The sequence below is a fragment of the Canis lupus genome, chromosome 15 (genome assembly GCF_011100685.1).
Source record: "Canis lupus familiaris isolate Mischka breed German Shepherd chromosome 15, alternate assembly UU_Cfam_GSD_1.0, whole genome shotgun sequence".
Lineage (NCBI taxonomy): Eukaryota > Metazoa > Chordata > Mammalia > Carnivora > Canidae > Canis > Canis lupus.
The window spans coordinates 17,903,655-17,929,206 of record NC_049236.1 but is presented as its reverse complement, the minus strand read 5'-3'; the positions used below and the strand labels follow the sequence as shown (position 1 = coordinate 17,929,206).

Below are 25,552 nucleotides of genomic sequence, written 5' to 3'. Positions count from 1 at the left end.
AACACAGTGAGTAAAATCAGAAGAGGTTTGATTTAGGAAGTTTAAGAGTGACCAGAGGTTGTAACCATGGATGACCAAAGGTGTATTTTATCTTCCATAGCCTGTAGTTGCTTGATGGTGGCAGATCCAACAATTGGGAAGATTTCCTACCTGTGCTAGGCTCTAGGATGTTTATTTTTTTATTTTTTTAATTAAAAAAAATTTTTTTTAATCTACGATAGTCACACACACAAAGAGAGGGAGGCAGAGACACAGGCAGAGGGAGAAGCAGGCTCCATGCACCGGGAGCCCGACGTGGGACTCGATCCCGGGTCTCCAGGATCGCGCCCTGGGCCAAAGGCAGGCGCTAAGCCGCTGGCGCCACCCAGGGATCCCTAGGATGTTTATATGATTGTTTCCTCAGGGAGAAAACAGGGAGGAGGCATTAAGTCAGGAAAATCATCTCTTTAAGGGAGAGAAAGGAAAAAAAAACCTAATATCTTATTTTTATTATTTTTTTTGAAACTAATATTTTAAAAAGATTTTTGGGCAGCCCTGGTGGCGCAGCGGTTTAGCGCCGCCTGCAGCCCGGGGTGTGGTCCTGGAGACCCGGGATCAAGTCCCACATCAGGCTTGTTGCATGGAGCCTGCTTCTCCCTCTGCCTGTGTCTCTGCGTCTCTCTCTCTCTCTCTCTCTCTCTCTCTCTCTCTGTGCCTCTATGAATAAATAAATAAAATCTTTTACAAAAAGATTTTATTTATTCATTCATGAGAGACAGAGAGTGAGGGAGAGGCAGAAACATAGGCAGAGGGAGAAGCAGGCTCCCTGCAGGGAGCCTGACGTGGGACTCGATTCCGGGTCTCCAGGATCAGGCCTTGGGCTGAAGGCAGGCGCTAAACCACTGAACCACCCGGGCTGCCCTATTTTAAAAATATTTTATTTATTTATTTGAGAGAGAGAAAAAGAGAGCGCAAGCAGGAGCAGGGGGAGGGGCAGAGGGAGAAGCAGACTCCCCACTGAGCAAGGAGCCCAATGCAAGACTTATTCCAGCACCCTGGGATCATAACCTAAGCCAAAAGCAGACACTTAATCAACTGAGCCACCTAGGTGCCTGAAAAGAACCTAATTTAAAGGAGGGTAATAGTGGCATCAGTTTAAGAGCCAGAAGTCACTACAGTAGTAGGAATGTTTGTTTAGCCAAAGGAGAGATTTTACCCCCAACTTTGTGTGAAAGAGCAAAGATCATAAAGATTCCAACAAGAGGACAATAATCTAAGTATTTCAACCAGCTTAATTGTCCTTCCTATTATCACTGCAATAATTGGCATCTATGGGGTATTTTGTTTTGGGAAATGGCAAACAATAATGCGATTACAGTAAATTAAAGAGCTTAGGTGATGAAGGGAAACCGAAGGGTTAAACAGAGTGTTATCTCTAGGAGAAGGATCCGTAACTGGTCTGGTCCTGACTCCTGGGAAAGCGCTCTACACCAGGTGATGGCTTCCGGTCTAAGTCTCGAAGAGTGACTTGGAATAGGTTAAGTTTTCTGGAAATTCTTAGTTGTAGGTCTATGGTAGGCAGAGATGACCATTTAGGAGGCTTTTCTATTTTTTTAAAAAGACTTTATTTATTTATTCATGAGAGACACAGAGACACAGGCAGAGGGAGAAGCAGGTTCCATGCGGGGAGCCCGATGCAGGACTCGATTCTAGGACCCTAGGTCTATGCCCTGGGCCGAAGGCAGGTGCTGAACCGCTGAGCCACCCGGGCTGCCCCTCTTATCACCATTCTAATGTGTCAGATCACGTATATATTGCAGGACATGTCTCTGTAGACAATCAGGGAGAGAGGACTGATTGTTAGGACCTTTCCATAAATTTCATGTGGGGTCAAATTTACAACCTTGTTATGCCCATTTCCTTCTATGTTGTCAAACAGTTAACGGTTGGACTTCTGTTATTTTATCTTTTTGATCATCAGCAAATTCAGGACACATGGATATTTGCAGGTAATGAGTAATAAGGTAGGGGCTGACTTAAAGCAGCTTAGTAGCTGTATCAACCAAATGATTTCCTTTGCTTTTCCCTATGTTTGCCATAGCATGTCCTGGAATTTTAATAATCACCAAAGATTTGGGCAGTTTGGAAAGCATTTAAAAGATCTAATATGAGGGATCCCTGGGTGGCGCAGCGGTTTGGCGCCTGCCTTTGGCCCAGGGCATGATCCTGGAGACCCAGGATTGAGTCCCACGTCAGGCTCCCGGTGCATGGAGCCTGCTTCTCCCTCTGCCTGTGTCTCTGCCTGTGTCTCTGCCTCTCTCTCTCTCTCTCTCTCTGTATGACTATCATAAATAAATAATAAAAAATTAAAAAAAAAGATCTAATATGAAAAAAAAAAGATCTAATATGGGGCGCCTGAGTGGCTCAGCTGGTTAAGTGTTTACCTTCAGCTCAGGTCATGATCCCAGGGTACTAGGATCAAACCCAGCACAGGACAGCTGGGAGCCTGCTCAGCGGGAGCCTGCTTCATCCTGTGTCCCTCCTCTTACCCCCGGTCATGCTTTCTCTCTCTCAAATAAATTAATAAAATCTTAAAAAAAAAAAAAAATAGGGACACCTGGGTGGCTCAGTGGTTGAGCATCTGCCTTTGACTCAGGTCATGATCCCAGAAGTCCTGGGATCGAGTCCCGCATCACGCTTCCCCGCAGGGAGCCTGCTTCTCCCTCTGCCCGTGTCTCTGTTTCTCTCTGTGTGTCTCTCATGAATAAATAAATAAAATCTTTAAAATAAATAAATAAATAAATAAATAAAAGATCTAATTTGTAAAAACTATTTTTTGTTTTCTGTTCAGAAGTCAGGAAACCTCTTTATTTCCAGAGCATATCAAAATCATGAGCACACCAAAGGCCTATCTATTATTGGTATAAAGGTTAGCAGCTTTATCTTTACCTAGAAAATAGGCTCTAGTTCATGCCAGAGAGCCCTGCCTGCTGAGCAGAAGCAGCCTCCGGCCTCCGGCCTCCGGTATGGTTGTAGCCTCAGGGTTTCAGTTAAGGATGTTACAGCATCACTGGCTCAGTAGTCACTGGCTTCATCCTTTAAGTAGGATCTGTCAGTAAACCAGGTTAATCCAGCATTCTTTTTTTTTTTCTTTTTAAGGATTGTATTTATTTATTTGAGAGAGACAGTGTGTGTGAGCGGGGGGGGAGGAGCACAGGGAGAGGGACAAGCAGACTCCACGCCGAGTGTGGAGCCCACGCGGGGCTCAGTCTCACAACTCCGAGATCACACCCTGAGCAGAAATCAAGAATCGGACACTTTGTGGACTGAGCCACCCAGGTGCCCCTAATTCAGCATTCTTGAGGGGGCATTTCCTGTTCAGCAATTCAAGGGGTTAGGAGTTGGTTAGGCAGCATTAAACGGTCATGAGAGTTTTCATCACTTGTCAGAGGAAGAATGACAGGGTTTAAGGGCGATGGTCTCATTGCAGGGACCATAGGTGGGTGGGGAGCAAAAGAATTTTGTAGGTGACCCTGCCAGTATAGGTAAGAGCTGAGTGTGAGGAGAGCTAACAAATCTTCTAGCGAGCAGGGCACATAGATGGTAAGGACAGAGCCCATCGCTGTTCCTGTTTAAAGGTGAATTTATTTCCTTGACAGAGAGCAAGCCCAAGCAGCAGGAGCTGGGCAGGGAGCGCCAGGCTGAGAGCAGGGAGCCCAGTGTGGGGCAGGGTCCCAAGACCCTGGGACCATGACCTGAGCTGAAAGCAGACGCTTAACCAGGTGCCCTTTATGCATTGTGGCAAGTTGCCAGTAGCTGCAGTTCCCCTCCATCAAGGAGGGAAGTGCCCGGTCTAACTGTTGGCTCTAGTATCCCGTGGACCTGTGTTGACCCCCATGGCACTGAGAAAGTACGCCTAGGGCACTTCTCTTTCTTTGGTGGACAGAAAGGAAAAAGCAACTTGCGGTTTAGGTGACCCAACGCAGGGAGGTCATGAAGGCTGCCTTTATTTTTTATTTAAAGGTTTTATTTATTTATTCATGAGAGACAGAGAGAGAGAGAGAGAGAAGCAGAGACACAGGCAGAGGGAGAAGCAGGCTCCATGCAGGGAGCCCGACGCGGGACTTGATCCCGGGTCTCTAGGATCGCGCCCTGGGCTGAAGGCGGCGCTAAAAGGCTGAGCCACCCAGGCTGCCCCATCTCAGGGTTTTAAGTTGGAGCCCCACACTAGATGTAGAGATTACTTAAACATATAGAAATCTTAAAAAAAAACAAACACAAAAAACCATAAAAAACACAGAAACAGTAACCAAGAAATATTCCTGAGGTCTTTCATCAGGTTCAGATGTAAAAATATTCTCCTCTTTTGGGAAAAAGATATGTGTGCCTCAGGGGCCTCAAGGAAATCTTCTAAAAGATGAATTACCACTGAAGGACTAAAAGGAATTGGCCAGTCCCTTGAAGAGGGACTCAGTCCCTCTGAAAGAGGACTGGTGATAATTTTAAACTAGTTATAGGTATATTAGAAACTGCTACCATCTGAGTAGTTCCAGTACCCTGGGGCAGAGGGTGGGGGGGGGGCAGTGGGGTTAAGGACAAGCAGTGTTGTCTAGGTGTCTACAGGGACTCTGGTCACTTCATTTCCCACAGTGAAATCCATCTCCTCCAAAATTTTAATCTGGAGGGTGGAAAAATAAACAAAAACCCTTTGGGGGCCGAGAATGGCCCTAATGTTGAAATTTGGCTTGTTTTCCTGGGAAAGATGCAGTGAAATTTGGGGGCTAATCAAACTGTCATAGCCTCTCAAATTTGAGACAGTTCTTCCAATGTCCAGGCTTTTTCGCAGTAGTGGCAATCCCTTAGGGGGTGATGTGCCTGGAGAGTTTTGGTAGGAAAGTTTAATTAATTTTTTTAATCGCAAAAAAAATTTTTTTTTTAATTGCAGGTACATAACCTACGTTGCTTATATTTGGGTATTTAGGGCTTGTGTGAGTTTCCTTTTTGTATCGTTTTGAATAGCCTGGAAGAGCTGCCCAGCAATAATTAACTAGGTCAGGGGGTTGGTTGCTTAGCAGCCCAGTTAAATTGCAGTGTTTTGAGTTTCAAGTTTCTCTTTCAAACCTTTAATAAAAGCAGAATTTAAAAGGGTGGAAGTATAATAGTCAACTTCTTCAATGCCGGACAATTGTTTAAAATTTTTCTCAAATCTTGCAAAATAATAAAAAACACATTCATCAGATCTTTGAACACATTTTTGGATTTTTTAATTTTCTGGTCGATAGTATGCGGGAAACCAGCAGGAATCTTTTTGTGGTCTTTTAGCTAATTTTGAGGCTTCTTTCATGTCGAGAGTCTTTTTGTGGGGAAGTCCAATAGAGGATCTGTCCGTCCCTTTTTTTGCATCCATTCTCTGGCAAGTCTTTCACCTACGAACATGTGAAAGAGCTGATAAAGATCAGAGAATCCTGGCTTATAAATTTGGACTACAATCAAGAATTTTCTAGCAAACCCAACAGGGTTTTCCTTAGGGTTGGGGAACTCCTTGGTAATAGCTCAGGGGTTAGTTTTAGTCCAAGAAGAATGAGACACCAGGCGTCCTAAAATGTCGTCTCCTGGCTTAACTTTAACCGGGGTATTTCCTGAAGAGGCTCCAGATAATCATCGTAGAAGGGAAGTTCAGCAGGCCGGGGAGGGAGGGATGGTGCACAAGTAAACAGGGGCTGAAGCAGCTGGAGGAAGGGTGGAGCAGCCGGGGATTCTTCTAGTTCAGAAAGTCTCTGAGACAATTGAGCATTTGCCTTGGTTTAGAACTAGTGTCCGGGAAGGAAGCAGGTTTTGAGTCATTAACATTTTGAGGCCTTGAAATGCTAATTAAAATAAGCTTCCCATTTGGGTTGCTGTTTAGGCTTATACCCTTTCTTGGTTGCACTGATTGCACAGATTAATTTGGGAATCTTGAAAGAGCCCAAGTTGGCCAATTAAATTTTAAATCATCCCAGGTCAACATTGTCCAGACAGGCAGGACTTTGCAGGATGAAGGCCAGTAATTTTTACACATAAAACCATCCAGGGCAGCCGGGGGGGGGGGGGGGGGGGGGGGGGGGGGGGTGCTCAGCAGTTTAGCGCCACCTGCAGCCTGCAGCCTAGGGCGTGATCCTGAAGACCCGGGATCAAGTCCCACGTCGGGCTCCCCGCATGGAGCCTGCTTCTACCCTCTGCCTGTGTCTCTGCCTCTCTCTCTCTGTGTGTCTTTCATGAATAAATAAATAAAATCTTAAAAAAAAATAAAACAGGGATCCCTGGGTGGCGCAGCGGTTTGGCGCCTGCCTTTGGCCCAGGGCGCGATCCTGGAGACCCGGGATCGAATCCCACATCAGGCTCCCGGTGCATGGAGCCTGCTTCTCCCTCTGCCTATGTCTCTGCCTCTCTCTCTCTCTGTGACTATCATAAATAAATAAAAATTAAAAAAAAAAAAATAAAATAAAATAAAACCATCGAGATTTCCAGGAGAAGACTGCCTAGCAGCGTATGCCTCAGAAAGCAATCCTTCCATTTTTTTTTAAGTTTTTTTTCTTATTTATTCATTTGAGACAGAGAGACAGAGAGAGAGAGAGAACGAGAGAACACATTAGCAGGGGGAGAGGCCGAGCCCAGGCCGAGGGAGAAGCAGGCTACCCATTGAGCCAGGAGCCTGACATGGAGCTTGACCTCAGGACCTGGAGGTCACGACCTGAGGTGAAGGCAGATGCTTAACCATCCGAGCCAGCCAGGTGCCCCAATCTTTCCATTTTCAAGAGAGACCGAGTACTCACCCAGCAACAGCAGGAAGTGAGGTCCTGAGGCCAGCGGGGCAGAGAACACTCCAGTAGAGCAGGACCTCAACGTGGGAAGTTCAGATCACAAGACTCACAGACTCTGCCTGGGACCACTGGGGAAATAACGAGGCACAACTGACTGTGCAGGTACCTTATCTGAATCCGTGTAGGGCCACGTAGGGCTGTGTAGGGCGAGGAAGGAGGTGAGGGGCTCTGCAGGCCCACTTGAGATACCGCGTAACGTCAAACAGAATTTGCAATGAAGCCGCGCAGCAAACGAAAATTTATTTAAATGTCCCAGTACGCTGGGAAAAGGATACTCAAGTCACTCTCCTGCCTGATGTCCAGGTTGGGGGTAATTTTTCTTAAGAGCCCTCTTTCATTCTCCTAACACATCCCGGTTTGGACAATGAATTACGTGGCGAACACACTTATGTAGCACATCACGGACGTATTCTCCACTCCCTGGCCACTGTCCTCTTGACATAGCCTTATCCAGCTTTATCCTTTAGGGTGCGGCACCCAGAGCCAAAAACTAGAAGTCTCCACACGTGCCTTGAACTGCGCAGGCTGCAGAACAATGCGGACCTCCCATAATCTCAACACTGTCTCAGCACCGGGCACGGAATATGGACAAAGACCCTATTAGTGGCTACACAGTGTCATAGGCTCACGTTAAGCAACTGAAATCTTCAAAGGCTTTTTTTTTTTTTTACCTAGGATGCTCCTTTTGTAAATAAATTTTTCAAAATGATGAATTTACTCCTGACACATAAAACTGTTCCTCTCTTCTGTATTTTCTTCCAGCTACGCATCCCCTTCTTTTAGAAGTCCGTTAATAGTGGAACTCTCCGGACTCCTAACATGCATTCCTCTGTGTGGCAGACACTGCTTATACGTTTTATGAAACATATTGGTGGGCCTGACCTTCTGTAACAGAGTCCTAAATTGGCAGACTCTTAGGACCACAGCGATGATCACATCCTACCTACACCCCAACCCAGGCAAACTGCACCCTAGCCGCCTAAAGAGCAGCCCCATCGGGCGCTAAGGCCTGGACCGTGAGCTCCCAGGAGCCCCACAGCCCTCCGGCTGCTGCTGCTTGTATCTTTTAATGGTATCACTTCCTCAGGCCACCCTAGCTCTGATGCTTGGATATTTTTTGCTCCTACTGCCTGGCCTCTGATCCCTTTCTCCTCCCTTGAATAATATCCCGTCCCTCCCCCTCCCGCAGATCAGATCCATGAGTAAGGAGCCCTTCTTCCAGCAGACCGTAGGTATTTCTTTCTGAGTCCTGCCCTTTCGTGCTTGGTGTGACCCCAGCTGTGCTCTACTGTTGACAACCGGAGACTATCTGAGGCAGGAAGAGGATTCCCTGCATCAGCTGGAATTCAAGGTCATGAAAACTACTGGGACCTCCTGCCCATTTCCTCTTCGAGAACTTCATCATCACATTCTGGAACTTCACCCCGCCCTTATCTCCCAACCTACAGTTCATCCTCTGTATCCTTTAGCTCATCCTCTAGGCCAGGGCTTGGCAAACTAAAGCCCACAGGCCACATGGGACCACTGCCTGATTCTGTTAACAAAGTTTTCACCTGGGTGGCTCAGCTGGTTAAGGGTTTGTCCTCAGCTCAGGTCAGGATCTGGGATCAAGCCTCGCCAGAGGCTCCCTGCCCATTGGGGAGCCTACTTCTCCCTCTGCCTCCCCTCCCCACTTATGCATACACTCTCTCTGTCTCTCTGCTTGTCTCAAAAAAAAAAAAAGACAAAAGCAGATCTAAGAGATACCAAGTATGGCTTGAGTGAAGGTGGACAGTCATAAAAGGAAGGTTTTGGAGTGTAAGTGTAACCACGGTACATATTAACGAACCTGCTCCATTCTATTTTTTTTTTTTTTTAACCCTGCTCCATTCTAGAACAGCACTTGCATTGGTGTACCAGAAACAGCAGAAGGAGCAGCAGACTGACCTGTCCCCTTGTAGACATACAAACCCTTCCCTGTTTTGTGTCTGTAGGACCCAGCATCTAAGTAGCAGCTGCCTTGGGAAAGTTGTGTCTCAAAATCAGAACCCAGGTGAAGGCTCCAGCTCCTGCAGCAGCCACAAGTGCGAGGTCAGCAGCAATTCCTTTACCATCATATACTTGGGGTGGGTTGTTCTTCCTTCCATGTTAGGCTCCGTGGAGAGGCCTCTGGCTAAATCGGCTGTGAGCCCCGGATTCCTCGCTGCCTCCCAGATGGAAGGCAGTTACAATTTCAGCTATGACGTGGGGAAAATCCAGGTGTGGTTCAGGCTCCCGTAGAGACTACACGAGGCTGGAGAGGAGGCTGGTGGGGACACTGCCCGTAAAGGTTGGGTTCAGAGGTTACCAGGAGACGTCCCAGTTCTCTGGTTTCTGGGGCTAACGCAGAACTCTCATCTCAAGGGTTCTTCCGGAAAAGGCAGCCATTCCGGTATTATTTTCAGTCAAGGAGACTCTACACTTAACAGACCTGAGCTAGAACGTTCCATCGGTCTCCAGCAGACATTTACCAGGACTTTCAGCTGGAACTGTCTTCCTGGACTTCCCTGTATTTCCTCTTCCTTCGGCAACGGGGTCCTTCTCATCAGTACTTGCATAATTAGAGGAAATTATTTTAGTAACACTTAAAACAAAGATGATCTCTTCAAGGTGACTCACCTTCATTCTATCCTCCATCATTAATCCCAGAACAGTAGCCTACTCACCCTATATTTACATAATTAAGGAAATCCTCCCACATTGTTCTTTACATAACAACGGGTCATTCACCTTGACTTATGACCCTGCTGTACCTCGAAACACCAAACAAAGTTGAAAGAACAAAGAAAAAAGTTCCCCCTAAGGGGGAGAATCCTACACATTTATCTCTGCCTTGGTAACCATTTAGTAAGGCACTTTGAGAGGTTTGAAAATTGCAGGTATCCCCTCGTTTTTTTTGCAAGGTCAAGTTAGGCCTCTTTGCTATTATGATAAGACCTACATCAGTACAGGTATCCCTCAGAAATACCGCGGGTTCAGTTCCAGGCCACTGAAACAAGGAGAATATCACAACAAAGTGACACAAATGAGTTTTTTGGTTTCCCAATGTTGGGGCCAGGCGGGAAGGGAAACTCCTCAAGATGGCGGATATGCCAAAATGGCTGAGGTTCCTGTCACCACCTCCACTTGGGACGACAGCTTGAGCAGACCCTTACACCTCTCCTTTGGACTTCCCCAACCGAACCCAATGCCCTTCAAACCCCAGAGGAGGAAGTCACCTTTGACTGGTCGAATTGCAATCCTTCCTTTGCATAGTGAGGGTCACTCTGACTGGTTGGATTGCAATTCTTCCTTTGCATATGAGCCAACCAATAGGAAACCGTTCTGCCTTACAACGTTATGTAAACCCTCGACCACCTTGTCTTGGCGCGACTTCCTCGACTCACTCTCTTTCCCCCCTGAGTCGTGGAACCTCCTCCGAGGGTGCCTGCAATAAAATCTGTTCTTGGACCCTCGCTTGCCTTGGCGGTCTCATTTCCATCTAGTTACTAAAAAACTTAACACCCAATGTATATAAAATATATATTTACACAACTGTAGCTTATCAAGTGTACAACAGCAAAAGTACACATCTTACTTAAATACTGCTGAAAAATGCTAAACCATTAATAGTAATTAAAAAAAACCCCCAAAGACATGTACTTTGTCCTCATAATGCAGTAAAGAAAATGTAAATGTGATTTATTTTTGGAACAACATGCTTAGTTGGAGATAGAAATAATCCAAAGGAGGTGAAACCAACTCAAACATGCATTCAAGAAGGAGTGTAAAAAAATAACTTTAAATTCCTAGGATCCGTTTCCACCTAAGGAGGAGCTGAGAAGGGAGGAGCCCTTGGTATCTTAACCCAAGGTTATTTCCGTAATGAGGCTTACTCATAGTTTTGAAAATTTCGTAACGTCGTGATTTATTAGTGTTGCTTTTGGAAGAGATGGTTTGCATGAGGCATCCAACCATGGAACAAAATTTCCCACCTGGTGAAAAAAAAAAGGGGGGGCTCAACAATCACCGGAGCTTCTGGTAAATTGCAGTGACGGATCACAGGTCACCTCAACCAGTGCAAGGATAATAATGGGGGAAAAAAATTAATGGGAAAGTTTGAAATATCGCAAGAATGACCAAAACGTGACTCAGACCCTAAGTGAACAAATGCTGTTGGGAAAAGGGCGCTGAGTAATCTGCTTGACACGGGGTCGCCACAACCTTCAATGTACAAAAAAAAAAACCCCCAAAACCAAAAAACCCCAACCAAACCGCAATACCTGCGAGGAGCAATAAAGCCAAGCGCAGGGAAACAAAGTATGTCTGTAATTACTCTCCCCAAGCGGGGAAAAAAAAAAATCTGGAGGGTTTCCATTTTTTGAAAAAAAAAAAAAAAAAAAAAAGCACCCCCCCCCCCCAAAAAAAAAACCAAAAAAGCGGAGCAGCAGCTGGGGGTTCCGCAGGAGGCGGCCGCCAGCCGGAGCCTCCCGGGACGAGGCGCGGCGTCCAGGGCCGCGCAGCCTGAGCCCGGGCGGGAGGGGTGTGCGGAGGCACCAGGGCGGCGGAGGCGAAGTGGGGTCAGGGCGGGAAACGGCGCGGCCGCCCGGGCTGCTGGCGGGGTTCCCGGGCCGTCGCCGTGACCTCGGGCAGCAGGGACCGCGCCTGGGGCTCGGCCGCACCCGCGAGTGGGTCCCGCTACACAGGGGCCAGGCGTCCCCGCGCTGACCGTCGGCTCTCGGGCACCAGGCGGCACCAGGAGCGCCCGCGGACCTGCACCCGCGCACCTGCGCCCGCCCCCGCACACTCACGTCCCCGCGCGCAGCCGCCCGGGCCACCTGCCCCCCGCCCGCTCCTGAAGCCACGCCCCCGGCCTCGCGTTCGGACCAATACAGCGGCACCCCGCCCGTGACGTAACCGGAGGCCAGTCAATAGGAGGCCAAGCCCGGCCGCAGAGGCGGGGCCCCGCAGCCGTGCCTCCGGCCCAATGAAGAGCCGGGCAGAGCGCCCCCGCGCGGGAGCGTAACTGCGGACGCGCGGTGTCCGGAGCACGTGACCCGCGCCCGCCGCGGCCCGGCCCCGCCCCCTGGGCTGGCGGTAGCGCGATGGCCACGCTGCCAATGGCTCGCAGCGCCTCTCGTCACGTGCGGGCGTTGCGGGCCCCGCGGCCTCCGGGAGGTCATGTGACGGCTGACGTCAGCGCGATGCGCCCCAATGGAGAAGCAGAGCCGCCTCGGCCGGACGCAGCATGGATTCGTCGCCGCGAATTACGGCGCGGCCGGGGTGGGGCCGGCTCGTCACGTGCCTGCGGGGCGGCCTCGGGCGGGGTAGGCCGCTGGTCGCGGGGCGAGCGGGCGCGCAGGCGCCCTGGGGACCCGGTAGCGGCGGCGGCGGCAGCGGCCGGACCCGGATCCTGGGCCGGAGGCGGCGGCGGCCATGGCGGCAGACGGAGAGCGATCCCCGCTGCTCTCCGAGCCCGTCGACGGGGGCGCCGGCGGCAACGGGCTCGTGGGGCCGGGCGGGAGTGGGGCCGGGCCCGGGGGCGGCCTGACGCCCTCCGCGCCGCCGTACGGAGCCGGTAAACATGCCCCGCCCCAGGGTAAGCCGGGGTGGGCCCGGGGCGTCCCCGGGGGCCGCCGGGAGCGGGAGGGGCGGGGCGGAGCGGGGGCGGGGCCTCGGCGCCGGGGGCGGGGCCCGGCACCAGGTGCGGTAGGGGGCACCTGCACCGGGCGGGGGCGGGGCGGGACCCCAGCGCCAGGTGCGGGGGCGGGGCGGGGGGGCACCTGCGCCGGGGGCGGGGCGGGACCCCAGCGCCAGGTGCAGGCGGGGGCGGGGGCACCTGCGCCCGGTGGCGCCGCGGCCCCCAGGGGGAGGGCTTGCGAGGCCCGTCGGGGGGGGGCCTGCAGCTGGTGCCCCCCAACCCCCCTTTCCTGTGCAGCGTTCCCCCCGTTCCCCGAGGGACACCCGGCCGTGCTCCCGGGCGAGGACCCGCCCCCCTACTCGCCCCTGACCAGCCCGGACAGCGGGAGTGCCCCGATGATCACCTGCCGTGTCTGCCAGTCTCTCATCAACGTGGAAGGCAAGATGCATCAGCATGTAGTCAAATGTGGCGTCTGCAATGAAGCCACTGTGAGTTACGCGCATCTGCGAATCGGGCCCCGTTTCCTAGATCCTCTTTCTGGTCCTCGACTCTAGAGCCCGGCCGCCGGGCCTCAGCCGAGGGCTGGCCATGAAACCCGAGTTTCAGTTTCAGGAGTCTCCTCACCGTCCCCTGGACGCCGCCCGCCAAAGCCAGTTCAGCATCCCGCACCTTGACCCCCATCCCGGATGCTCAGCCCGGTCTCACGCGCTCGGCTTTTTTCCGTTATTCTGTCCTAGCTGAGACCTCGTCTCTCTGATCTCTCCTCGGAAGGTTTTTTTTTGGAGGAAGTGGAAGGGTTTGGAATTCGAGGTTTGCTTACCGATGTCCTCCTTGTTGTCTAGCCAATTAAGAATGCACCTCCAGGGAAAAAATACGTCCGATGCCCGTGTAACTGTCTCCTTATCTGCAAAGTGACTTCCCAGCGGATTGCCTGCCCTCGGCCCTACTGGTAAGAGGCGTATGGTGGGGTGGGGAGGGAAGGGCATCAGTGGGGAAAAATTGGAAAGCCTTAGGATGATTGTTTGCAGAGAACACAAAGGTAAGAGAGCCTGGTGTTTATCCAGGAGGAGGAAAAGCTGCAGACTAGTGTGGTCTTAGGATGTAGCCACATTTGTCTTCTGTCACTGGGATGAAATGGTGTCCTTTAGGGAAATAGTCTAGGGGACTAGGTGAATTATCGGGGGATAAAAGGGAAATTAGAGATCTGAAGTTTAAGCAGTGCTGTTTATCTAGATTCCCTGGGGGTAGGGTTGGGGGGAGGTGGGGTATGTTACGTGTACAGAGTAGAGGGAGTGGAGGGTTCGAGGACGGGTAATAGATCCTTAGGATTAAATGTTATTTACACGTCATTTTTTTCTTTACAGCAAAAGAATCATCAACCTGGGGCCTGTGCATCCAGGACCTCTGAGTCCAGAACCACAACCTGTGGGTGTCAGGGTCATCTGTGGACACTGCAAGAATACTTTCCTGGTGAGGAGGAGTATTGGGAAGCCTTGGACAGAAAGGGAGAAACAGAAGTAATGGTGAACGTATTTCTGAGTTATAATAATGAGTCCTTAGGAGGTCTGCTCTGATTTCTCTTCTGTTCCCATTTCCTGCCCTCCCCTGCCACAGGGCCTTCACTGGACGTGACGCTGCTTCTATTAATTGGCTTCCCCTTTTTTTGTTCTCCGTAGTGGACAGAGTTCACAGACCGAACCTTGGCCCGTTGCCCTCACTGCAGGAAAGTGTAAGTGATTGGAGAGTGACATTGTTGAACTAGCTGCTGTGTAACACGGGAACAGGTACAGGACAACCTGCAGGGCCGTGGCAAGCGTCCATTTGTTTGCCTCCCCACAGGTCATCTATTGGGCGCAGATATCCACGAAAGAGATGTATCTGCTGTTTCTTGCTTGGCTTACTCTTGGCCGTCACTGCCACTGGCCTTGCTGTGAGTAACCTTGACCCAACCCGTTTCATTCTTCAGTCTCCTCTCTATAGCGTAAGATTTGGGAAACAGCTACCCTAAAAAAAGTGAAAGAAACGGATTTTGGTGGTTTTGTCTTGTTTTAACGTGTAGGTGAGCTGAAATTGGCAGGTAACTGATAAACTTGATTATCGCTATAGGAGTAAAAGCCAGGGACGCCTGGGTGGCTCAGCAGTTGAGCATCTGCCTTTGGCCCAGTGTGTGATCCTGGAGTTCCGGGATCGAGTCCCACATCAGGCTCCCTGCATGGAGCCTGTTTCTCCCTCTGCCTATGTCTCTGCCTCTCTCTTTGTGTCTCTCATGAATAAATAAATAAAACATTTTTTAAAAAAAGGAGTAAAAGCCAGCTGTTGTCTTTGTGCAGAAGATAGGGCAGTAGAGACGTGGGTTAAAAGTTGCTCACTTGTCAGACGCTAAGAAGAACTGATAGGTGTCTGGGATTGTATCCGGGACTTAATGTAAGTCCCTGGGTGTCTGGGACTTAATGTATCTTTGTAGAGGAGGGAGCAACAACTGGGTCTTTAAGGAGGTCCCTCGAAGGTGGATACACATGGATAGGGAACCAGGGATTGAAGTTTCCATCCTCTTACCAGTGTTTCTAGAAAGTGGTGAGAAAGCAACAGTAATTCCATCTCCCTCCTCCTTCCTCAGTTTGGCACGTGGAAGCACGCACGGCGATATGGAGGCATCTACGCGTCCTGGGCGTTCGTCATCCTGTTGGCTGTGCTGTGTTTGGGCCGGGCCCTTTACTGGGCCTGTATGAAGGTCAGCCACCCTGTCCAGAACTTCTCCTGAGCTCCACGATGACCCACAGACTGTGCCTGGCCCCTCCCTGGTGGGGACAGGGACACTACAAAGGGAACCATGGTCAAAGGCTCCCTCGGCCTCTATGAGGGGAGCCAAGCAGCTGCCTTCCTTTTCCCTGGGGAGAGGTAGGAAGGAACCAGGCCCTCACCTAGGTTTGGAGGGGTGGAGAAGACCACTGCTGGCCATCTGCTTTCCTCCAAGGGCTGCTGTGTTTAGGGTGTAGCAGGCAGGACGTTGCCCCTAAACCTGGGTCCTAAAAGAGGGTCCTAGCCTTGTCCTTCCTAATATGCTCCCTGAGAGCCATTCCTGTCCCTTAAACATTCCAGGGCAGGGTGGGGGTGGGTAGCCCTGGGGGTTCCCTCCCTCTTGTGCACCATTAGGACCTTGCTGCTGCTATTGCACTTCACCAGGGGCTGGCTCTGGCCTCAGTACCCTCAGTCTCCTCTCCCCCCATTCCGGTGTCCTAGGGGGGTGGGGTCAGCCGCTGCTCTGTACAGAACTACAGGAACTGATGTGTATATAATTATTTAAAGTGGGATACGTTCCCCTAGTCCTGTAATTTCCCTTAATTCCTCCTTCCAACCTTACTCCCTAGTTGCGGTGTTGAACTGGGCTGGGTAGGGTTGCTCTGTCTTGGGAGAGGCTAGGGAGTCATCCTGTGCTTGTAAATAAAGAAGGTCGTGACTATCCTTCTCCAGTTGTTTATCTTTATATGTGAAAAGACGAAGGCAGTTTGTAGCCCCACCAAGGAGTCAAATACAAAGAACGCGAGGCTGAAACTATGGCTCTTTATTTTCATGTGGACAGTTCAAAAGAAATCAGTAGTAGCTTTTGCTTAACGTAAAAAGCAAAAAATTGGGGGAGGGGGTTAAAAGAAAGCATCACTAGGAGCTCGGTTGAAGGATTTGTGTTTTTAGAAGGGAAATACAGTGCAGATATGTCTAGAGAGCAGTTTTTAAAGAAGTTTGTGGAGGTTAAGTTTTAAAGCTAGCTTGGGGAGGGGGGACTTATTTCCCAGGCTTCCAGTCATTTGGGAGCATGTCACAGCGCTAGGTATAAGGTGATAGGACAGTGGTCACTGCCCAGGGCCTTGGAACGGATCTTGCTGTCACACAATGCAGGTAAGAGAGAGTGAGACAACAAGAAGTAGTCAAGGCGCCAACCAACATTTTTGGATCGCGCATTCATCATGTAGGTCCAAAAGGTATATGCGTAGGCCGTGTTGGGGTAGAGGTGCCGGAAACTGTCAGCCAGCGGCACAGCCTGCAGCAATTCCCCAAAGCCTTGGCGTTCTTGGGGAGTGAAGCCGGCATTCTTCTTGTTTCCCTTGGGGTTACGCAGGTCGATTTCTTCGTGAGCCACGTTGAGGTCCCCACATAGCACGAGGGGCTTGCGGGAAGCCAAGCCCTTCAGAAACTTGCGGAAGGCTTCGTCCCAGCGCTGCCGGTACTCCAAGCGCACCAGACCTCGGCCTGCGTTAGGCACATAGGCGGTCACCAGCACGAACGTGTCGAACTCAGCCACAATCACTCGGCCTTCCTGATCGTGCTCCTCCTCACCTGCACGAGGAAGGAAACAATCAGCATTGAGAAGTTAGAGAAAAGGGAAAGCCAAGGAATCCGGATCAGGGGCCAGAGTTGGGTACTGGCGGTTGGTCTGGAAGAGCTCAGGGACTAGGCATCCGCCGGGTCTCACCGATGCCATAGGAGACTTTGAGCGGGCACTGGCGGGACAGCAGGCCCACACCGCTGTACCCCTCCTTGTCTGACGGAGCCGACCAGTACTGGTGGGGCAGTCCAGGTAGCTCCTGAAGTTCAGCGGGTAGTTTGTTCTCTGAACATTTGGTCTCCTGGAGGCAGAGGATATCTGGCGCCTCTTCCTTTACCCACTGTAAGCAAGATGAGTAGCAGTAAAACTATCAGTTGAGACGTTTACTGAGGACCCAGTGCCAAGTCCTAGAGCCACCAAGTCCCTACGCTTAAATGGGAAGACTAGCAAGCCGGGGCACCTGGGTGCTCAGCATCTGCCGTCAGCTCAGCTCAGGTGCCACGGTCCCGGGAGGGGCCCCATGCTGTCCGTCCCCTTCTACGCCCCCCACCCCTGATTGTACGCACTCTCTCAAGTTTTTTTTTTTTTTTTTTTTTTTAAGTCTAGTAAGCATGATATTTAAGCAGTCAAATTCGGTAACTGACAACTAACGGAGAGAGATAAAGGGCGCGGTTACAGGCAACACCGAGGAGCCTGTTTCATAGTGGATGGCCACCTAAGCTGTGTAAGCAGTACTTTTAAAATCTTAAGTGAACTAAAGGCGGAGCTCCAACCCCTGACGCCCAGCCTATGCAGCCCGGCACCGCTACGCAGTAGTTAACTGGAGAAGACGCTGGAGATGGAACGCAGTCAGCCCAGGGAGCAGGTCCTGCAACCTGCCGGGAGGCGGAGCCATGGCGCGCGACACCCGGCCCCTGGGACAGTCCCAACTCGGCTACGCCGCGCCTTTCAACGCTCCCACAACAAGCAAATTGCAAGGCAGCAGGCGAGACCCGCCGCTGGGGCCGAAAGGGGGCGCGGTCGCGAGGCCCGACGGCGCAGAGCGCGGACGTCCTCCTCCGCGAGTCCAACTCACGTCGAGACCCTTCTTCTTGATCCAGGCTCGAAGCCCGTCCACGTTCCAAGAGCAGATCTTGAGGGTGGCCGACTTGCCGCTGGGCGCCGTCTTCTGATCCGGGGGGTCCTCGTACAGGGCCGGCCCCTCCCCGGCTGCCTCTTTTTCGCTTTTCTTGGCTGCAGTCTTGCTCTTCTTGGCTTCCGGCTCTTAAAGATAAAGAACAGACGAGGAACGGGCGCTGTGCGAGGCCCCGCCGAGGGGCTGGATGCCCCGACCCCGCCGGGCCCCGTCGAGACGCTGCGGGGCTGCGGCCTCTACACCCGCTGCGCCAACCTCCGTCCGCCGAGGGGCCCGACGGCCCGCCGCCTGCACGGCCGGGGCCCCGGGGCTCTTACCCGGCCCGGGCTGCTCGCCGTCCTCCGCCGCGGCTGCCTTCTTCCCCCGCTTCGGCATCACTGAGCCCCACGGCCTCCTGAGCGCGTCCCGCGCCGCCCACCGGAGCAGGGTCTGCACCGCGTGACCTGCAAGCGAAACGGCGTCGCGCACCGGGTGAGCGCGAGGGCGAGGCCGGCCCCCCCGCCGGCCCGCTCCCGGCGCCCTTTCCCGTCCCCCGCGCCGCAGGCCGCGGAGCCCCGAGCCCCCGACCCCGAGCATCCCGAGCATCCCGGGCCCCCGGGGCCGTCCGCGCGAGCGCTGCCTTCCGGCCGATCGAGGCCCGGACCTAGGGCCCGGGCGCCCCCGTGGCCACCCCGCGGCTGACCTGCTCGGGCCGCGGCCCGGTGCTCCTCTCCCGACACAAAGACTGGGGCGCGCTCGGCCCCCACGTGGGCGACCCGGGCTGTCACGTGAGCCGGGCCGGCCCGCCTCGGGCGGGGACTGTGCGTGATTGGGCCGTCGGGGACACGTGACGCCGAGGCCCCGCCCCCGCCGAGGCCCCCGCCTTCCACCCGGGGCTGTTCACTGATGTGCCAGACGCGCGCCTCCCGCCGCCGCGGGGAAGCAGAAGGGAGCGGAGGAAGCCCGCGGGGAGGGGGGAGGGGGAGAGGGGAGGGGCGGGCCCCGGCGGGAAGCGGGGCGGGGCCACACTGGGAGGAGCGGGCGCGCTCCGGGCCCGGCATCTGGGAGGGCGGGTCCCTAGGGGCCCTCGGCTTCCGGCCGCGTGCGCCCCGGGGCTCCAAGCAGGCGCGGCCATGCCGGCGGTGCTGGGCCTGGAGGGCAGCGCCAACAAGGTCGGCGTGGGGGTGGTGCGCGACGGCGCGGTGCTGGCGAACCCGCGGCGGACCTACGTCACGCCCCCGGGCACAGGTGCGCGCGGGACCCGCGGCCGGGCCGGGCGGGGAGGTGGGCGCCGCTCCACGGTCGCCGCCGGAGCCACACCGGGCGGGGCGGGGGGCGGGGCGACGGGCGGAGTGGTGGGCGGGGCAACGGGCGAGGGCGGGGCGACGGGCAGAGTGATGGGCAGGGCGGGCGGTGGGCAGACAAGGCGATGGGCAGGGCGACGGGCAGGCGGGGTGATAGGCAGGGCGATGGGCAGGGCGGGCGATGGCCAGGGCGATGGGCAGGTGGGGTGATGAGCAGGAGGATGGGCAGGGCGGGCGATGGGCAGGGCGGGAGATGGCCAGGGCGATGGGCAAGCAGAGTGATGGGCAGGGTGATGGGCAGGGCGATGGGCAGGGCAGGGCGGGCGACGGGCAGGGCAGGCGATGGCCAGGGCGATGGGCAGGCAGGGTAATGTGCAGGGCCACGGGCAGGCAGCTCCCCCCAGGTGGCCGGGAGGGTTAGGAGCAAGGGCATTCGCGGTCATCAGTACGTGGCTTGGACTCGTGGTTCCTGCTTTTAAGATGCAGATGGCAACGCCTCATTGTTGGGTCTCGAGAGCAGACGGGAGCACTGAACATAGCACGACTTTTAACCAACATTGTTCCTAAATTTCCATGTTGTCCTTCGCTCTCCCTTAAACTCCGGCACCTATGGGAAAAGACGAGTTTAGTGCATGTACCTGGAAAGCCTCTCTGAAGCGCCCTGTTAACGGTGGGGGGCTCGCTAGGAAACAGGACTTTGTTCTGCGTTCGCTCTTCCAGGTAGTTTTGGCCCCGGGAGCACGGAATTAGGGTAGCCAGCGTTTTATGATGCTTTGATTGTAATCTATCTAATGTTGCGTGAAGGACGACGACGTGGTCGCGTGGGGCCTGTAGGGCCGCAGAGAAGGTCACCTAAGGGCAGGACATAGGTAGGCACCACTGGAACGGAGTCCTGAAGGTGGTGTAGGAGTTGGGTTTGAAGAAGGGCCTTCCTGAGAGCTGGTCGGCCTCGCTGGGGGCTCGAGAGCGTGCATCCGAGAACCTGGAAGACAGGATGCTTGAGGGGAGTGGAAGGGACTTTTCCCACGCTTTGTAGATGCTAAAAGCCACACAGCCCTCTGTTTTCCCGGTAAAATGGGTTTATTCAGGAGTAGTAGAGGATGGCAGTTTGGATCCGGGAAGCTGTGGCAAGACCATAGGCAAGTCCAGAGAACAAGCAGGACTGATCTTTTACAGGGAGGACGGGGTCATTGGGAGGGGCTGTGATTATAAAAAGGTCATTGACGGGGCAGCTGCCTGGCTCAGGGTCAGAAGTGTGTGACTCTTGATCTCGAGGTCGTGAGTTTGAGCCCCGTGTTGAGTTAAATAGAGATTATTTAAATAAATAAGACTTAAAAAAAAAAAACTTAAAAAGTGCATTGAGATAAATTGAGAGTATCAAGTGCAGTTGCTTTTCATTGGCTGGAAAATCTTTTCCTCTTGCTGGGGTGTGGAGTTAGAGGCTTCTTCCTGTCGGGGATGCAAGGTATTCCTCTTGCCATTGGGGTCTGCAGTTCAGAGGGAGCGGCTGGATATGAAAGCCTCCCCTCTTGGCCTCCTGACTCCATTTTAGAGACGATTTCTTTTATTTGGTGTCGCAGCTACTGAAACCCCTGCATTTGGCTTCCGCCTACCTTTGCTATAGGAAAACCCCATAATCTGTGGCCTGCGTCTATCCCTAGGGTTCCTTCCAGGGGATACTGCTAGGCATCACCGGGCGGTTATCCTGGACCTGCTACAGGAGGCGCTCACAGAGGCTGGACTGACGTCCCAGGAGATCGACTGCGTTGCCTACACCAAAGGTACAGCTGGGAGAGCAGCTGACAGTGGAAATACACACCTGGGGCCTGGCTAGGTCCAGCCCGATGCTGCCCCCCGCTGCCCCCTCGACCCCTGCCCCACCTCTCACATCCCTCACTTTCCCGGCTCTATTTTTCCCAGCATCCTTAGGAACCTGACTCTCGTTTTTGTTCCCCTAGGCCCTGGCATGGGTGCCCCGCTGGTTTCTGTGGCTGTTGTGGCCCGTACCGTGGCCCAGTTGTGGAACAAGCCATTGCTGGGTGTCAACCACTGTATAGGCCACATTGAGATGGGTCGTCTCATCACCGGAGCCACCAGCCCGACTGTGCTATATGTCAGCGGAGGAAACACGCAGGTACTTGGAGGACTCCTTCCTGCCCCCCTCGTTTCCAGGGCACTGTGCCAGCAGCTCCCATGTCATCCCTCATCTGAACCTAAAACCTCACGTGCTGGAAAACCACAAAAAAGTTGGCGTCCTTGCAGACTGGGTGAGATGGTCACCGTGTTAGATGATTCTTAGACGTGTGGTGCTAAAGAGAACTTTCCAATTTCAAAAAAGAATAGGAAGGATTGAGGCCTTTAAACTAACAAAAGAAAAAAAAATAAAGTAACGAAAGGATTTTTATTTTTATTATTTTGGAACTTATCTTTTCTCTGTCTTAGCAGTTAAAACTAAGGGAAAAAAAAACACTAAGGGGCACCGTGATTTGTTTCTTTACGATAATTGCATGTTTTGTCTGCGTTCCTGGGGGGTAAATAAACAAGTTGTTCTCCCAAGAGTGTACAAACATAGGTAATTTCAAGAATGCTTTACAAGTAGCAGAAGGCGTTGTAGGTTTATAGTGGAAGACAGAGTGGCTCGGGGTATCTTACAGAACCTTTTGAGGTGGTGATTGGAGAATGCCAGCCTTCCTTTCCTGCAGAACACCTGATGGGGTTACTGTCAGAAAAAGTCCTCGTCCCCAGCTTACGAAAGGCTTAGAATTTCATTTTGCAAAATAGTTACTTAGGATGAAGCACTGCTTCCCATGAAGATGACGTGGGAACTTTTACAGATAGAAGGCATATAGCTGGCTGGGGCCTGAAGGATGACTCACAAAATTAGGGACTTGGCTCGTGGAAAGTAGCAGGTAAGGAAGAGGAGCGGTGATGGTTTGCTCATCCTCTGACCTCTTAAGACCTGTGTGGGTGGGAAAACGAGGGAAGACAGTTGGGGAGACGAGCAGATGACAGGCGCAGAGAGGCAGGGTTTGTTTCCTTCCCCCTCCGTGGCCAGCCTTTTAACAGCAGAATGCAGTCTACCCCGGAGTGGAGGGAGACCCTTAGCACCAGAAAGGGAAAGGGACTTCTTAGGGTCCCAAGGAAGCGCCCACTGTTGGAAGCGTACGGGTCAGTGGGCGGTAAATATTCTCTGCGGTAGAAGTCAGTCAGACGTGCAGAATGAACATAAGCTGATGACTACACAGAGCTGGGCATCCCGTGAGCGTGACCCTATATGGGGTTTTCCAGTGTTTGAACTCTGCTACTCGTCTGGTTTCCAAATGGCACTGCCTGGGTAGGATGACCTAGAAGGACTGGTTCCCTGCCCCCAGGCTCGAAAGCCCGTTCCTAGTCTATGCTATCCAGAGGTCTTTAAAGGACATACTAGGAACCTCCAAGCTAGGAAGACGTATTCGAGATGAGAGTTGCTTCTTCCCCGGCCGAGGCTGCCTTCTGTAGGTTAGGAATCTGCTCTGGGAATCCTCAGATTCCCAGGCTTTTGAGAGGAGAGTGTGAAAAAGTCTCTCTGCAGGGTGCGGGTGAGTGCTTTTGTTCCGTCTCTTATGGAAAGCTGCTGAGGCCGAAAGCTGCTGAGGCCGTTGATTCTCTGCTGTGCTCCTCCCCGAAGCCAAATACTCCTCTTTACAGATGTGAGGTTTCACGGACACCCTCATCACCCTTAGGTGATCGCATACTCAGAACGTCGCTACCGCATCTTTGGGGAAACCATCGACATCGCTGTGGGGAATTGTCTGGATCGTTTTGCTCGAGTGCTGAAGGTGAGCCACTGGGGCTGGGGAAACAGAAGGTGCGGGTGGGTTTCTGGGGAGCCGTGGAAGCGGAGGGAGAATGGAGGAAGTTAGCTTCTTAGGCTTCCTGGATATCTGACTCCATTCTCTTTTTCCCTCTGCTAGATTTCCAATGACCCAAGTCCAGGCTACAATATCGAGCAGATGGCAAAGCGGTAAGGGCCGTAAGGTGGGAGGAGGCTGGCTGTAGGGCTTCCAGGATTCCCCTAGGAGCGTTAAGGAGGTTGGGTGGCTTTGAAGGCTTAGCGTCTCAAACGCTCACTCCCACGTAGAGGCAAGAAGCTGGTTGAGCTGCCCTATACCGTAAAGGGGATGGACGTCTCGTTCTCGGGGATCCTGTCTTTCATAGAGGTGAGTGTGGGGCAGGTGAGGACAGCGCTGTCCTGCTCTTTAATGAGGCATACGTTTGGTTCACCATTGTCTTTCTTGCCTAGAGTGTGGTTGTGGTCTACGCTGGATGCTGCGTAAATCCATTTAGCGAGTATTTATTAAATGTCTTCTGTGTGCCCGGCGCTGCTCTGGGCAGTAGCCTAATTCTCGTGTGCGCGTGTGTGAGACAGAGACAGAGGAGCTGGTGGGGGAGGGTAGTAATAACATAAAAAGGGTCCGGTGGTAACAAGCGTCACAGAGGAAAGCGAAGCCGAGTGAGGGGCTGGGGCGCGGTGGGGCCAGGGCGGGCTGTAACTGGAGCCCCGATGCCTGTGGCCGTCGCTCAGTGTAGTGCCGGTGAGAGGCTGGGCGTGGGGTAGATGTGCCGCTACACTGTGTTGGGGTGAGCCGCGGCCCTCCAGGTGCCCTGAGCCTTGCTGTCTGGTCATCCCCAGACCGCAGTTCCCTGTCTCACCTGTGTTTTCTTTGCTCGTAGGATGCCGCCCAGCGCATGCTGGCCACAGGCGAGTGCACGCCTGAGGATTTGTGTTTCTCTCTGCAGGTAATGGGATGGAGCGTTGGGCGTGGGGGGACTTGTATGTAGCAGAACGATGCTGAGACCCCGTCCTCACCTTCTCTGTGCCCCGCAGGAGACCGTGTTCGCCATGCTGGTCGAGATCACAGAGCGAGCCATGGCACATTGCGGCTCCCAGGAGGCCCTCATCGTGGGAGGTGTGGGCTGTATGTATCGTCCAACCACGCCCCTCTTTCCTACTCCTGGGCGTTAGCATCCTCCTCCCTAAATCTAAGGGTCTGGGGAAATGACAAGTTTCTGCTTCCCAGCCCTTGCCCCCTGAATGCCTGCTTCGTTTTTGTGAGTCACACGCTTGAGCTATAGCCGGACCTCGCAGAAACAGCTGAAGCCGAGCCAGCCCTAACCCTCCGTCCTCGTAGGTAATTTGAGGCTACAGGAGATGATGGAGACCATGTGCCAGGAACGTGGAGCCCGGCTTTTTGCCACAGACGAGAGGTGAAGGCCCTTCCCCTGTGTTGGTTTCTTCTTTTTTTTCTCCAATACTGTGATTTTCTACCCTTAGTTCCCAAATTCCATGTCTCGTTTCCTTCCCAGATTCTGCATTGACAACGGGGCCATGATAGCCCAGGCCGGCTGGGAGATGTTTCGGGCAGGGCACAGGACCCCCCTCAGTGACTCTGGGATCACGCAGAGGTGGATACCCTCCTGGGGGGGGCAGTGGGTTATGTGGGAGGGAGGCAGAAATCAGCCGGCGGAGGGCCCAGAATCATAGGGGGATGGGGGGCTCTCAGGGCAAGGTGTCCAGCGAGCCTTCTGTGCTGCTTCACAGGTACCGGACAGATGAAGTGGAAGTGACCTGGAGGGACTAACAGGGAGCAGATAGTAGCCTCTGGGAGCCTGTGGAAGCTGGGCCTGCTCTCCGTCCCAGCCTGGGCGCTCCTGGCCCCCATCATCTGAACCTCAAGTTGACTCCGCAATAAAATATTTCTGGTTTTGTATGTTAGTAATTGGCTCGTGTGAACGAGGAGTGATCTGGAGTGGGCACCGGCTAAACTCTTGTTGATGGGCCGTGTGGACAGGGAGGAAGGAGGGCCAGAGCAGGGCCGCGGCTGCGTGCACAGGGGTGCGGCTGGGGAGCTCAGGGGGGAGGGCCAGAGCAGGGCCACGGCTGGGGAACTCAGGGAGGAGGGCCAGAGCAGGGGTACAGCTCAGGAGCTCAGTGGGGAGGGCCAGAGCAGGGGTGCAGCTGGGGAGCTCAGGTAGGAGGGCCAGAGCAGGGGTACGGCTCGGGAGATCGGCCTGAGGCTCTGTCCTCTGAGAGTCGTAACGTGGTGCCCTAACCGGCGGCCAGGTGTGCCCCGCTCTGGGCTGCCCGCTTGTGTTGCTCATGGCGCTGCGCTCCCGCGGGGAGCCTGAGCCAGCTCACATGCTACTGGCTTGTGCCTCCAGCAGGACTGTGCTCCCAGCACCCACGTGCAGGCCTGCGGGGTCCCCTGAGCCCCCGGCTGCCGGCTCACGGGTCCTCCTGCCCTTTACCTCGCCTGTCCGTCACAAGTCCCCAGTGACCGCGTCCCCTCCTAGCGC

General features: G+C 53.4%; 3 protein-coding genes across 4 annotated transcripts; 2 read left to right on the top strand and 1 right to left on the bottom strand.

Moving 5' to 3' along the window:
* Nucleotides 1-12,257: 12,257 nt before the first annotated feature.
* On the top strand, nt 12,258-15,943 carry PIP4P1 (phosphatidylinositol-4,5-bisphosphate 4-phosphatase 1). 2 transcript variants are annotated; one of them, XM_038558413.1, is made up of 7 exons: nt 12,258-12,414; nt 12,775-12,965; nt 13,320-13,426; nt 13,842-13,947; nt 14,154-14,206; nt 14,317-14,407; nt 15,095-15,943. In XM_038558413.1, the coding sequence occupies exons 1-7, from the start codon at nt 12,273-12,275 to the stop codon at nt 15,236-15,238; spliced, it is 834 nt and encodes a 277-aa protein (XP_038414341.1). In that variant the 5' UTR covers nt 12,258-12,272; the 3' UTR covers nt 15,239-15,943. The 2 variants fall into 2 exon arrangements, with proteins under 2 accessions (XP_038414341.1, XP_038414340.1); XM_038558412.1 differs by having other exon boundaries at nt 12,258-12,435.
* An 84-nt stretch (nt 15,944-16,027) lies between these two features.
* Nucleotides 16,028-18,642, bottom strand: APEX1 (apurinic/apyrimidinic endodeoxyribonuclease 1). The gene is made up of 5 exons (NM_001145119.1): nt 18,616-18,642; nt 18,251-18,376; nt 17,874-18,061; nt 16,946-17,138; nt 16,028-16,809 (listed from the first exon to the last, which is right to left on the bottom strand). Exons 2-5 carry the CDS (start codon nt 18,306-18,308, stop codon nt 16,292-16,294), a joined length of 957 nt encoding a protein of 318 aa, NP_001138591.1. The 5' UTR covers nt 18,309-18,376; nt 18,616-18,642; the 3' UTR covers nt 16,028-16,291.
* A 355-nt stretch (nt 18,643-18,997) lies between these two features.
* Nucleotides 18,998-24,975, top strand: OSGEP (O-sialoglycoprotein endopeptidase). The gene is made up of 11 exons (XM_038558411.1): nt 18,998-19,160; nt 20,878-20,997; nt 21,175-21,350; nt 22,939-23,034; nt 23,170-23,219; nt 23,337-23,415; nt 23,930-23,995; nt 24,084-24,174; nt 24,388-24,463; nt 24,563-24,661; nt 24,798-24,975. The coding sequence occupies exons 1-11, from the start codon at nt 19,046-19,048 to the stop codon at nt 24,835-24,837; spliced, it is 1,008 nt and encodes a 335-aa protein (XP_038414339.1). The 5' UTR covers nt 18,998-19,045; the 3' UTR covers nt 24,838-24,975.
* The last annotated feature ends 577 nt before the right edge of the window (nt 24,976-25,552 follow it).

What these genes read in the sequence shown, in the direction of transcription:
- PIP4P1 (XM_038558412.1), top strand. Translation starts at nt 12,273, where the DNA reads ATGGCGGCAGACGGAGAGCGATCCCCGCTGCTCTCCGAGCCCGTCGAC. An exon ending in TAAACATGCCCCGCCCCAGG is followed by an intron (nt 12,436 to 12,774) that starts GTAAGCCGGGGT and finishes TTTCCTGTGCAG; the next exon opens with CGTTCCCCCCGTTCCCCGAG. An exon ending in GCGTCTGCAATGAAGCCACT is followed by an intron (nt 12,966 to 13,319) that starts GTGAGTTACGCG and finishes CTTGTTGTCTAG; the next exon opens with CCAATTAAGAATGCACCTCC.
- APEX1 (NM_001145119.1), bottom strand. Translation starts at nt 18,308, where the DNA reads ATGCCGAAGCGGGGGAAGAAGGCAGCCGCGGCGGAGGACGGCGAGCAG. An exon ending in CGGCGAGCAGCCCGGGCCGG is followed by an intron (nt 18,062 to 18,250) that starts GTAAGAGCCCCG and finishes TTTATCTTTAAG; the next exon opens with AGCCGGAAGCCAAGAAGAGC. An exon ending in CAAAGTCTCCTATGGCATCG is followed by an intron (nt 16,810 to 16,945) that starts GTGAGACCCGGC and finishes TTCCTCGTGCAG; the next exon opens with GTGAGGAGGAGCACGATCAG.
- OSGEP (XM_038558411.1), top strand. Translation starts at nt 19,046, where the DNA reads ATGCCGGCGGTGCTGGGCCTGGAGGGCAGCGCCAACAAGGTCGGCGTG. An exon ending in CGTCACGCCCCCGGGCACAG is followed by an intron (nt 19,161 to 20,877) that starts GTGCGCGCGGGA and finishes GTCTATCCCTAG; the next exon opens with GGTTCCTTCCAGGGGATACT. An exon ending in ATTTGTGTTTCTCTCTGCAG is followed by an intron (nt 23,996 to 24,083) that starts GTAATGGGATGG and finishes TGTGCCCCGCAG; the next exon opens with GAGACCGTGTTCGCCATGCT.